Source organism: Nicotiana attenuata, unplaced genomic scaffold, assembly GCF_001879085.1.
Source record: "Nicotiana attenuata strain UT unplaced genomic scaffold, NIATTr2, whole genome shotgun sequence".
In the NCBI taxonomy this organism is placed as follows: Eukaryota; Viridiplantae; Streptophyta; class Magnoliopsida; order Solanales; family Solanaceae; genus Nicotiana; species Nicotiana attenuata.
Genome location: NW_017670808.1, coordinates 48785 through 62772, shown reverse-complemented (window position 1 = coordinate 62772; position 13988 = coordinate 48785). Strand labels below are relative to the sequence as shown.

The following is a 13988-nucleotide window of genomic DNA, read 5'->3' as shown; positions in this document are numbered from 1 at the left end:
ATTTCGGTTTGAGTTCTGAGTATAGAGATATTTCTTATTCTCAATGTAGAACTTTTCGTCGTGAATTCGAATTTAGTCAAACCCTAATAAAAATAACGGACACCGAATAAAAAACAAAAGAGATAACTCGTATAAACTTATTGTACTTCTTAACTCTCCCTCCATGTGCACTCATTGTGCATGGACCAGACTTGCCTTTGATCTTTAAAATCCACAGTAATTTATTTTTATTTTTCAACATAAAAGCCATTACTCCTATCTATCTACTAAAGCAAACAAGAATTCATTAGACCATATTTCTACCCTTTGTTCTTTTGACTTCTGACCATTCTCTGAATTTTTCTTTTTTCTTTGTCCTTCCAATTTACTCTCAGTAATTCTACCAAAAAAAGAAAATGGCAATTGATATGATCTCAGAAGCTCCAACTCTAGTAACAAGTCCAAGAATTTCTTTTTCTGATGATCTTAGTCAAAAGGATTCTAATGCAAATTCTTCTGCTGAAAAATTCCCATTAATTTGCTCAGATTCTAATTCTGATTTCGATTTCTGTATTACCAACAACACAAATACAGAAACTTCTTCAGCAGATGAGCTTTTCTTAGATGGCTTAATTCGACCTCTTCAACTACAAGAAAAACATGTCACTTTAAACCAAGAAATCTTGAAAATTATATCCAAGACTCAACCTTTAAATTCTTCTCCAAATCAACCAACACCAAATGATAGTTCAAACCAAGAAATCTTGAAACAAAAAGATCAAACCAAATCCTTTTGGCGCATAAGGAGAAGTAGTAGTCTTCATTGTGTTAATAGCAACAAGAAAAGCTCATTTTGGTCTTTACCTTTACTATCACGTAGCAATTCTACAGGTTCAGAAGGTCAGAAAAACAATGCACAATTCAAGAAAATGAAGAATATGAATACATCTGCAGCTAATTTTTACACATTTCCATCATCACAAAAGCCACCATTGAGAAAGAATTATGGATTAGGGCATAATTATGGTAATGGGGTTTGCATTAATCCTGTTTTGAATGTGCCACCTACTTTCATTACTAAGGGTACTGCTAATCTCTTTGGTTTGGGGTCTTTTTTTGCCAATGGAAAAGAAAAGAAGGGTAAGAAATGATTTGTTTGTACTTTGTACTTTGCTCTTATTGTTATTACATATATAAATTATTGAAATCCATCATAGTTTGTTTACATAATTTTTGGGGTCGTTTGGTTTGTGTGCAAATTATGCTGGGATTAGTATCTCGGTATAATTTTTTATTGACTGTTTGATATGTTATATTAATCTTCAAATTGTCAATTTAATTGCTTTATGCTGGGATAATTTATTCGGAGATTATTATTGCACTCTCTATTAGTTATAAGTTATCACAATACTATTTTTAATTCTAAAATAACTTATTCCGGAATTAATAATCAAATAAGAATAAAATGGTACTATATTGTTTTATCCCAAATTATTTTTATTTATTCATCATATCAAACTACCCCTTAATGTTATTTGGTGATGACTTTATTCTTCTTAACATCTTTGGGCAGAGGATACGAATTTGTACTTAGGATATCTGCAGAAGTTGGGTACTTTTTGTCCCTTGTGTCTATCTAAATAAACAATTAATCATTAAAGCCACTAAATTATTAAAAAAGTATAATTTAATGTGGCTTAGGCTTAGGGGACACAAAGACATGAGGCCTTCTTTTGTGGTTGTCCCTTTTGTTTTTTCATTTGAAATCTTGGATTTAAAGGGTTTCTATTATCAATTTCAAGATTACTTTTTGGTCCGTCTTTTCGGTTCAATCTTTTCATAAGATATGATATACTATTTGATTAGGTTCAAACTTTTGAGGAGTGGTTTATGTTATCAGTTGCTTTTGTATGTTTTTGTGGGATTCAGACAATAGCATCCTTCCAAAATAAAAATAAATAATGGATTTTACCGGACCAAAATGTAAATTATTGGTTTTAAATATACTAGTATCGTACCCGCGCGATGCGCTGAAAGTGTTAGAGAAAATATGTATAAAATATTATTGCGTTATTTTAAAAGCTAAATATAAATATTACGGTTAATAGAGGCAATTGGCACAATGACAAATGTAAAGTTTTCTTTTCTATAATGAGAATTAACAAAAAGAGTCGCTCAGCTAATCTCTTAAACGAAAAATAGTCAGTGAACGTATAGTATAATATATATATATATATATATATATATATATATATGTGTGTGTGTGTGTGTGTGTGTGTGTGTGTGTGTGTGTGTGTGTGTTTGTGTGTTTGTGTGTGTGTAACTAATGTATAAATTATAAATTTGACTGAAAAAAGATAAAGAATAAATATTGGCAGCTATTTGTGTAAAAATCCCTTTATATATACTATATAAGTACTTGTATAATTTGCGGATTTTGTTAAGTAAGGAAAACAAAAATTAAAAGTAAACATTTTTCATAGTATAATTTATGCGTTCATCATAATAAAGCATAATTAGCTTAAAAAAATCGTGGCTTTAGAACTTTATTTAAAAAGACAATGGTTCTAATAGGGATGCATTTGTTTATATATTGCAACAAAGTTTGAGTTGGTTGCTTGATTGAGTGATGTCCCACGTGGGAGACGTAAGATCACTTCCCCTTACCAGTAGCCTCTTAATGGAAAGCTAGTCGCACCGGACTTGCCTAATGCGATTTATATATCCTATATGGTTGGCGAACTATTGCATAATGAGCAGGTTATCAAGTGCGCATCTGAAAAGTAGATGTTGAGGGTTTCCTGTGAATTGTAAAAAAAAAAACCAAAAGGTGTCAGTTAGTTACTACTGTAACAGCTTAAAGGCCAAGTCCCCTATTCCTAAATGCTTATTCCAACTTTTGTATTATTCTCGTGTAGGGTTTCTTCATAATGAAGAATTTGTTTTTTTTCCAAAATATTTTTCAATTTTAATCTCTGAAAGTCGTATAAGATTTTTTCATGATCCTGTATTCTGCTCGTTAATAATGTCAGAAGAAAGAAGATTATAAAACATTTAATGATTTTTTGTGGATCAATAATCTAAAAAGCATTATAGTTTTCTTCATGCTTGAAAAAATATGCCGCATAGCAACTCCACTCATATAAGAATAAGTTAGTGTTATTCCATTATGTTAATGATTTAATGTAATACTATTATCAATAAATTATAGTAAAATGAAAGTTACTCATGNATGCGTGCATTGTCAAAGGGAAAAACAACAACTACAAGTATCCACAGTATACGGAATAGGAGGGCAATAACATATTAAAAATACCTTTTCATCTTGTAGAACCAATTCAATCGAGAATATAGAGCCAGGATTAAAACGATCCGGTTTTTCCCACATACGGATAACCCGAACTTTCAACTTCCATTGCATCTTTGAAATGGTTATATCGTTGATGAAATCAAACTTAGCGGCCATCTTTTGACTAATCCGTAGATTATGTTGAAATCTTCGTAGAAAATCTACACCATAGAATTCAAGCAGGTGTAGGTAAGGAAGAAATAAAAATTTTGCGGTTTGAGGAGCAGTTGGTAGGAAGTAGACTACATCGTGGGTTAGACAGTTGCAGAGACAATTTAGGGTTAATTGAAGATCAAATTTGTTAACCTATTTTTGTGGAGTAAAACGTTTTCCCACACGTTCAATTAATTTCATTTGTTAATAATTAAAAAAAGGCAGAATGGCCTAAATGGCACCTGTACTTCACCCACTTTGTCATGCCGGTCCCCAAACTTACATATTTGCCAATTAAACACTTATACTCATTCAAAACATGAATAATAAACGCTTATCCAAGGAGGCTGCCAGTGCGTGTTTGACAATCGCCTACACGTAGGACGCCACGTCAATAAAATATATCCACGTAGGCTCCAAGTCACATCTGATGGCCAAATAGGATAAAAAATTATTTACCCCCCAAACCCACATTTTCCCTCATTTTACAATTACCCCACTAAATTAGGGCTTAGATAGTATCGAAACAGTGAGTCGCTCCTCTCTTCTCCGTCGTTCTTGCCGGGATTTTCATCTGTACAGTTGTTATCAAAGTTTGTGGGGTAAGTTTCTTCATTTATTCTTCATATTTTGTCTTTATTGTTCTTCATTTCCTTCTATTTATGGGGATTTTGCTCTGTTTAGGGTTTTTTAGGGGGAGGTTGGGTTAGGTCGTAATTGCTGTTTAATATCCCTTAATATATAGGGCTTTTGTTGTGTTTTGCTACATGTTAGAGTGANGCTGTTGAGGGTTTCCTGTGAATTAGTAAAAAAAAAACCAAAAGGTGTCAGTTAGTTACTACTGTAACAGCTTAAAGGCCAAGTCCCTATTCCTAAATGCTTATTCCAACTTTTGTATTATTCTCGTGTAGGTTTCTTCATAATGAAGTAATTTATTTTTTTACCAAAATATTTATCAATTTTAATCTCTGAAAGTCGTATAAGATTTTTTCATGATCCTGTATGCTGCTCGTTAATAATGTCAAAAGAAAGAAGATTACAAAACATTTAATGATTTTTTGTGGATCAATAATCTAAAAAGCATTATAGTTTTCTTCATGCTTGAAAAAATATGCCGCATAGCAACTCCACTCATATAAGAATAAGTTAGTGTTATTCCATTATGTTAATGATTTAATGTAATACTATTATCAATAAATTATAGTAAAATGAAAGTTACTCATGTAAAGAAATAACAAACTTTGCTTAATTAAAAAAATTATAAATAGTTGTACAGACGGGTCTCCCACTCAGCTTCAAATATAAAAACATAAACGCAAAAAGGTTTACTTGGCCAAACCTCTTGATAAATTTCAGTTAAAATACTACCTAAAGGTTGTCCAATTGAATCTATTAATATTGCTAATGCATGCCAATCTGATAGTTTCATCTGATCAATAGCATCAAATAGCGCATCTCTACTAACATGATAATTAGCAATGTCTTCATTTAGCGAAGCCCTAAGCTCTCTAAATTTCTTTTCTCTTTCCCTTCGTGCTGCCCTTCGATCCCTTAACTTATTTTGTATCGCAATTGGGACATTCCTGATGACTTCAGTCTTTGAGTCAGAATGATTAAAGGAATAACGGCTGCGACTGCGTACCCTTATACGTTGTCCCCTTCTTTGAATTTGAGAACTCGCATTTAGAGTAATTCGAACGTGTCCTTTTTTATCCATATCTGAAATATGACCAATGAAACAATAAGTAATGCTACAACATGTCAATGTTATAACATACGACATGCAAATTATTTGAACATATTGATGGATTTAAACAATATTTTGCAAAGACATTAAAAGGTGAATGAAGGACAAACATCAGTATTGGATATAAAGCTTCATTGTTGAGCATTAATAGTTAAAAAACTTAAACAAAAGGTTGCTGAAGCTATTTCGAATATTACAGGACATCAGAACACACTGTGAAACAAATTGAGCAATTCTGAAAATTAAAGGCAAAATAGGAACTTCATAAGTTTTGGCAAATCAAGACATGTAACCACTCTGTTCAAAAGAGAAACGACTGTATTGTAAATAAAAGTTCAGTTGTTAATTCTGATTAATTACCTAAGAAGTATATTATAAGTTAGTATATTAATTACAATATAAGTATTTAGGTACGGAGCGTAATGTAAGTTAGTATATTAATAAGTTGACAACACGAATCTACTTGTACATACTAAATTACAATAGATGACATAAAATTTAGTAAATGTATGTCCATCATAATATCCTAAATTGCAAGTAAAAAAAGTTATGAAATCCAAAAAATAGTAATTTCATTAAATGACATAAGTTATTAGTTAAGTAAAAACTTATGAAAGTGGACGGTGAACATTGATAGAGCTTTTGAGCCATCCAAAATCGATGATAATTAATAAGAATAACGTTTGTTAATTACACAAAAAGAAAAACAGAGATAAAAGAAGATGAAGTAGGAAATATGGATCATTTGTAAGCAGTGAACAAAAAGACCATCTGTAAGGAACAATTATGTAAATAGCAATTATGGAAAAAGTGATATAAATAGTTGTACAGACAGGTCTCCCACTCAGCTTCAAATAAAAAAACATAAACGCAAAAAGGTTTACTTGGCCAAACCTCTTGATAAATTTCAGTTAAAATACTACCTAAAGGTTGTCCAATTGAATCTATTAATATTGCTAATGCATGCCAATCTGATAGTTTCATCTGATCAATAGCATCAAATAACGCATCTCTAGTAACATGATAATTAGCAATGTCTTCATTTAGCGAAGCCCTAAGCTCTTTAAATTTCTTTTCTCTTTCCCTTCGTGCTGCCCTTCGATCCCTTAACTTATTTTGTATTGCAATTGGGACATTCCTGATGACTTCAGTGTTTGAGTCAGAATGATTAAAGGAATAATGGCTGCGACTGCGTACCCTTATACGTTGTCCCCTTCTTTGAATTTGAGAACTCGCATTTAGAGTAATTCGAACGTGTCCTTTTTTAGCCATATCTGAAATATGACCAATGAAACAATAAGTAATGCTACAACATGTCAATGTTATAACATACGACATGCAAATTATTTGAACATATTGATGGATTTAAACAATATTTTGCAAAGACATTAAAAGGTGAATGAAGGACAAACATCAGTATTGGATATAAAGCTTCATTGTTTGAGCATTAATAGTTAAAAAACTTAAACAAAAGGTTGCTGAAGCTATTTCGAATATTACAGGACATCAGAACACATTGTGAAACAAATTGAGCAATTCTGAAAATTAAAGGCAAAATAGGAACTTGATAAGTTTTGGCAAATCAAAACATGTAACCACTCTGTTCAAAAGAGAAACGACTGTATTGTAAATAAAAGTTCAGTTGTTAATTCTGATTAATTACCTAAGAAGTATATTATAAGTTAGTATATTAATTACAATATAAGTATTTAGGTACGGAGTGTAATGTAAGTTAGTATATTAATAAGTTGACAACACGAATCTACTTGTACATACTAAATTACAAAACAGTAAAAGCAGTTAAAAAGACATACTTTACTACCACAAAAAATGTTGAAATGGTTGAAAGATGTCGTCCATAGGTCAAAAATTTGCAAACTAACTAAAACAGAAAAGTTAAACAGCATAAACGTGCCATCCTGATTAAAATACATTGTTCATAACTAATACAACTACTAATAAGACTAATCAGACAGTTGTCGCTTTCTCCAAGGGTTACATTTGTAAACACCTTATGTTGTTTTCTTCTTCTTAAATGGTCTTTTGATTTTATTTTCTGACAGCTGTGTATTCGGACCTTCTTCAACCACTGTCGCGACATTAGTTAAACTTATCTTGGCAGGTGTATTTGCAATATCGATTAACTCATTCTCTTCAGTAGAATCCTGCATATATAAAATACAAAAATATGTGAAAATAAGTAGTGAAATTATAATTTCTATAGCTTTATTAATATATACCTTGAAAATTATTATTTAGATTAGTCAATAATGTAAACAAATATTAATCATGAGTTTCCAACTTGCTATAAAATAGAAAAAGTTAACTTTCACAAGTATTAAACTTATTAAAAAATGTCCAGATGTCTAAATTTACTTGGAAACATATCATTATAGATATATAAGAATGTGTCATACTAAAGGAACAATTAAAAGTGATCGATGTATTTACCTCGCGTTCCTTCTCTGCATCAAAGATTTGATTATTATTGAAGTCAGGTTCCTATCACAAGACAATAAATAAATGAGTTTAAAAAAAACATTCAATTTATGCAATATATAGGAAATATGCATATTAAATATGTTATGACGTTTGTGAGTAAAGATGACATACAGTTAAGTCATTTGAAGGTGTATCAGGCATATATTTCTTTATCAATTGCTCCTCATCAGTAAGCTTAACAACACTATAAACTTCCTTTTGCAGTTGAATGTTCTCGCTCTTGACAATAACCTTAAACATGAGTTTTCTTTAGAGAACATTGTTAAGCTCTACTGGATACGGAAACGTATCAACACCTCCAGTATTCTACATTGAAACTTTGCGTTATAATTTATATAAAAAGAAATATGAATATAATTAGTTTATATACCTCAAGAAATCCTTCCTTCAATTCTTTTGCCGATTTGCCTATGAGAAACATGGCTTCGCGGTCCCAAAGCAATAGGGAAATAGATCCTGTACTATCCATTACCCTAACCTGAAGCTTGTACCTAATTGCACAGCAAACATTTAAGATATAAATGTACATTTTTTATGAATTAAGCAAATAGAGTTGTTGCTTTTACCTAATAAGTGTTGAGTAATCTTCATTTTTACATTTGGGGTTTGGGCATTGAAAAATGTTTCCTACTTTATCCACCTTCTTTTGACACTTCTTGCAGCTGACATACGACCATCCTTTTTCAAGTTCTAAATTTTCTATACTTGCAACAATCCAACAGGGACCTTCCTGTTTAATAAAACGATTAAACTTTACGCTGTGACGTATACAGAGAGGGTATATGTGCAACTAAAAACTAAGAATAAGTAATTTGCATCTTTATATTACAAAAATTAAAAATTTCAACCAATATGTCATATGAGAGATGAAGATATAAAGTAGGACATCCATAAATTAGCATGGACAAAATGCTTAAGAAAATTGGAATATATTGTGTATAAAACGGGACTGGAAGATTTGATAAAATGTGGAGCAGGGGCAGACCAACATATATTATATGTTTGTGTTTCCATCTAGTAATGATCATATATTCATAATAAGAACAAAACAATTGCCCAAAATATGGTGTTCTAAAAATTCAAAGAAATAAGATAAAAAGAGTTAACTCACTTGCATGGACTCCACTAATTGGGCAATTGTTTTAACTTCAGCAATGCCCTTGTCTAACTCATCCGAAACGGAGTAACTTTGTTGAGAGATGGTTGGAGTCAGCCTTTCAGAGCAAGTATCCCAAACAGCATTTAATCTATATTTATAAATAAGGATTACAGTTAGAACTATACGTGAAAAGATAGATATGAGGGTAGATACATGATTAAATATATGTAACCGTGATTTAAACTCTTCCGATTGAGGAAATGTAGGATTAATCCACAACTTTGATGTATTCCAAGTGTTGCGCACAGAATATGAATCTGTAAAAAATAATTATTAGTAATCTGTAATGAATAAGTTAGACAAAGTAATGTCAAATTTAATAGTTACATGTTACCTTGAAATTTATGGGCTTTTATGAGCTGCATAATAACAATAATACGCTGGTTGTTAGAACTTAAAAGGTGAGGTATAACTTGATCAACAAATTCGCCCCAGAATGTAGCAGATAACTTGTTCCTCCTGTCCAATAGAAATAGTGTATAATGCTTAGTATATCTATTTATCAAATCTATGATTAATCAATAGTTGTGTGTTTATTCTTACTCATCATCTTCTAGTTTGATATCCATATACTTCCTACTAATTTCACCTTGTTTTTGCGTTTGTACCTCACTAAAATTGACAATTTCTCCGATAACATCTAAAGAAAAAAAAATGATGTTAAAATAAGTAGCATCAATCTATAAAAAAAAATATATGTAAAAATAAATTAAAGTAAACATAAATATTACCAAATAATTCATTCTCGTTGACATCAACTTTATCTATCAATTGATGATCGGAGATCAAAGATATTCATTGGAAATAGTGAATCAATGGTTTCAGCCACTGTTGTCCGTTGAGTAAACGTCAGCATCAATGTATGTTTTGTGGTGTTGAACCTCTCCTTGTTTTGGCAAACGATAAAGTTTGCCATAACATATAATCCATGCTCATTAATTTTTCTGTTGAAAATATGCAAAACAGACTTGCCAATAGAAGCATGTATACGATCGCCCTACAAAGAAATTACAATAAATAAATATATTACAAATTATTATAGTAATAGTATTTATATTAACTATACTTTTAAACAGTACAGTTAAACAAAATAATTTGTTACAGTAATAAAGGAAAAAATGCAGATTTGGCATTCATGCAAATTTACTAAAACAGAAATTCCATTCTAGTAAAACAGAATTTTGAAATACAAATCCTTGTAAATCTGGCAGAGCATTGCCAGTAAACCTGTTTACTGGCAGAGCATTGCCAGTAAACCTGTTTTACAGTTGCAACTAAACCAAATATTCATATAACAATGTGGAAGAGCAAAATAAATCTGTCTATATTGAATATAACAATGTGAAAGATAAAAAGAAATGTATGTATATTGATATTTAAAGTTCAAACAGGAAAAAGGAATTAGGTAGAAAAAATACTAATATGCTCTTCTTTCCGTCAATCTGATTCCATAACCATTATTTCGAATGTACAAATAATAAAATGCGTGCATTTGTCAAAGGGAAAACAACAACTACAAAGTATCCACAGTTATACGGAATAGGAGGGCAATAACATATTAAAAATACCTTTTCATCTTGTAGAACCAATTCAATCGAGAATATAGAGCCAGGATTAAAACGATCCGGTTTTTCCCACATACGGACAACCCGAACTTTCAACTTCCATTGCATCTTTGAAATGGTTATATCGTTGATGAAATCAAACTTAGCGGCCATCTTTTGACTAATCCGTAGATTATGTTGAAATCTTCGTAGAAAATCTACACCATAGAATTCAAGCAGGTGTAGGTAAGGAAGAAATAAAAATTTTGCGGTTTGAGGAGCAGTTGGTAGGAAGTAGACTACATCGTGGGTTAGACAGTTGCAGAGACAATTTAGGATTAATTGAAGGTCAAATTTGTTAACCTATTTTTGTGGAGTAAAACGTTTTCCCACACGTTCAATTAATTTCATTTGTTAATAATTAAAAAAATATAAAATGAGATATGTAAAAGGAAATTTGAATGGTTTTTTCCTTTAAGAATAATTAATACAAATATAAAATAAAATCAATATATGTAAAAGGAAGTTTGAACGGTTTAGGTTGACAACCCACGTTCATTTAATGATTTTAAAGTATTTTAAATTAAAAAATAGAGAAGAAGGTTTACATTTTCTGAAGTGAACGGTTTCGGAAGATTTATTTCCAAATATTTTCCCAGATTTTGTGAACTGAACAGTTTCGGAGTTTTTTTCCAAAAATTTTCACTGATTTTGTGAACTGCACGGTTTCGAAAAATTTTTATCCAAAAATTTTCACTAAATTACCTGTATTTACAAACCTATTAAAAGTTAAATTATATTTCCTTATTAGTGTGCTTCCTAATATGTAGGAGAATTGTCTTAATGTGACATGTGTCGTGATAGGATTTTCCCATTTGGCTTCATGAGAGGCTTTTATCCCTTGCTTTTAATTATATATAGATGTCCATCCGTCCCAAATTATGTCTCGCTTTGCGAGCTTAAGACTGAATGAACTTTGCTCGACATTTTAAAATATATTTTTAACTGTATTGAGTTGATTTAATTCAATTTAGCTCTAAGAATTAATCAAATTAACTCTTGAGAAACAAAATATGGCCGATAATAATTTGGGACGGAGGGATCTATTTGCAAACTGATGTTCATAATTGCAAATTCTGATTTTGTTTGCAAATATTTTAAAGAGAAATTTTCATAAAGCACTATCTTTTAGTGGTAATTAGCTATCTATAGATACCATTTGCTATATTACGGATTGTAGATACTTTTTCTGTTGTTATAAGATGTATTAGATGTATTTAAGCTACTGTATTCATGAATACAATAGTAAAAATAGGCGTGAATCAGGGAAGTCCAGCTAATCAGTTGTTGTATTCGAGTGTATTCGACAGTATTCATGGCGTGAAACATGGGATTACAGCTAGACAGATTATTGTATTCGACTGTATTCACGGCGTGAAACATGGGATTACACTATTTTTAAATGGAAAGTGAATCAATTAACCTAATAGACTCCTAATATAACTCAACAAACTCAATTACAGCACACAAATTTTGTATTTCCAGTTATAAAAAAGATTCTCAACCGAAAAATACCCCAAAAACATAGCAATCTTCAGAGAAATTATATAATACATCTGAATACATAAATTATATTAATTAAAAAATATATGAATACATTCATGGCATATAGCCAGACAGTAAATACAATGAAATACATAGCATACAACGGGATACATTGAAAAACAAATGGGAAAAAAAATAGTGAATACAATAAAATACATGGAATACAGCGAGATGCATTGAATTACAATGAAAAAATAGACAATAAATACAATAAAATACATGAAAATACAGTGTGATACATTGAAAATATATTAAAATATATTAATAGAAAATCAAGTTGCTCAGCCCCAATGGGTCCTTGAATCCGATTCAATAAATTACCAATTGCCGCCTCAAAACCAATCCGATCAAATCAGAGACAATTTGGTCAAGGTATATTTGAAATTAAGAGGCACTGTCTAATCATGTTGTTATGAGGGCTGCTGAAGCCGATATTAAGGTATTGGGTAATATTCTACTTCATCCAATGTTTGGTGGCCAAAAGAGGACCGAATCCGAGAAAAGATTGGATGGTAAATACTTTGTAACTGTTCAAGATAGGGATTGGTACTGGAGAGCTTATCTACTAGAAGGGGAAGATAGGGATCATCCTGCTTGCAATATATTTGGCCCGAGGGGTAGAAGCGTCGAAGGACTTAACTTTACAAAGAGTTTAGTCGTTGAACCATCAGCGCTGTTTGTTCTTCTGATTTTAGAAGCAGAAGATGGTGGTGTGGCGGTGAGCATAATTGCGCCGGCGGGGAGGAGAAGAGAATAAAGAGAGAGGAGAGAGCGTGGGAAGAGAATGACATGTATCAAAGTTGAGAGAGAAAAAAATAGTATAACTGAATAGCGTATTTAGTGGCTTAGGGATATGAGGTAACCAAAATTAGATATTTTGCTATAAACATTAAAAGGTATCTATAGAATATAATTTTTTAAAATGGTATTTATTTAAAATAAATAAGGCGTTAACTTTTGCTATAGGAGGTAAAAATCTAAATATTAAACTATACTATAGTATCTAAAATATTGAAAAATCTGTATTTCAAGCGAATTAGTAGTTTTTTTTTGTTTCCCACCCGGTGTTCGGTATCCGCATTGGGGCCCGACTATATCCGGATTCTCTCCGCGTAGGCCCCATTCAGGGGGAAGTGCTCCCTACCAAGGATTTTTCCATACCCAAGGCTCGAACTCGAGACCTCTGGTTAAGGGTAGAGCAGTCTCATCCACTGCACCACATCCTTTGGTGGTGAACTAGTAGTTGTTACTCACAAATCTACAATTTTTTCTCAAATGAAATTCATTTCCAAACATTACTTCCAACTACATTTTTTAAACATTTCAAAAAATCTACATCAACGTTTCAAATAAACTTTATTTTTTCTTCAGGTATGTTTCCGTTCCAATTTATGTGAACCTGTTTGACTGGGCACGGAGTTTAAGGAAATATGAAGACTTTTAGAATTTGTGGTCCTAAACAAGTCAAAAAGGGGCCCAGAGTATTTGTGTGGTTATAAAAGCTTCTCATTAAGAGTAGAATTGGAAGTTTAAGCTAAATTGTTTCCAAATTTAGAAAGGGGTCATTCTTTTTGGAACGGACCAAAAAAGAAATATGTTCATATAAACTGGAACGGAGGGAGTATTTTTCTGAGTCCCACCTTCCATTTTTCAGTCTATTGAGTTTTGAATGATCAGTGACAAATCTTCTTGAAAAATGAGACGTTGAGCACCATATCCAGGAGAATCAGGAACCAAAATGTGGTTCCTTTTGACTCAAATGACCGAAATGTGTGGGAAAAAAAATAGTTACCAAAATATATATATCGTCTTTTTAAAAGACGCTATACTTTAACGGCCGTTTGGCCTTATTAAGTGGGCCCACAAATAATTCTTCTGTGGTTAACTGACATAACAATAATTCAACTGGGTATAACATTTTTTTTTAAAAATGCTATACCTCTAATAATT

The 13988-nt window shown here is 31.5% G+C and overlaps 4 protein-coding genes across 4 annotated transcripts; 1 reads left to right on the top strand and 3 right to left on the bottom strand.

The window, feature by feature from the left end:
• The first annotated feature begins 217 nt into the window (after positions 1-217).
• Positions 218-1188, top strand: LOC109243511. The gene has a single exon (XM_019410458.1). It carries the CDS (start codon positions 396-398, stop codon positions 1128-1130), a length of 735 nt encoding a protein of 244 aa, XP_019266003.1. The 5' UTR covers positions 218-395; the 3' UTR covers positions 1131-1188.
• Positions 1189-7093: 5905 nt separating this feature from the next.
• Positions 7094-8215, bottom strand: LOC109243510. The gene is made up of 4 exons (XM_019410457.1): positions 8101-8215; positions 7842-8036; positions 7680-7730; positions 7094-7393 (listed from the first exon to the last, which is right to left on the bottom strand). Exons 2-4 carry the CDS (start codon positions 7968-7970, stop codon positions 7241-7243), a joined length of 333 nt encoding a protein of 110 aa, XP_019266002.1. The 5' UTR covers positions 7971-8036; positions 8101-8215; the 3' UTR covers positions 7094-7240.
• Positions 7980-9511, bottom strand: LOC109243505. Its single transcript, XM_019410451.1, has 6 exons — positions 9433-9511; positions 9224-9348; positions 8842-9146; positions 8297-8460; positions 8101-8221; positions 7980-8036 (listed from the first exon to the last, which is right to left on the bottom strand). The coding sequence occupies exons 1-6, from the start codon at positions 9456-9458 to the stop codon at positions 7980-7982; spliced, it is 798 nt and encodes a 265-aa protein (XP_019265996.1). The 5' UTR covers positions 9459-9511.
• A 115-nt stretch (positions 9512-9626) lies between these two features.
• On the bottom strand, positions 9627-10695 carry LOC109243509. The gene is made up of 2 exons (XM_019410456.1): positions 10458-10695; positions 9627-9886 (listed from the first exon to the last, which is right to left on the bottom strand). Exons 1-2 carry the CDS (start codon positions 10605-10607, stop codon positions 9650-9652), a joined length of 387 nt encoding a protein of 128 aa, XP_019266001.1. The 5' UTR covers positions 10608-10695; the 3' UTR covers positions 9627-9649.
• Between the last annotated feature and the right edge of the window lie 3293 nt (positions 10696-13988).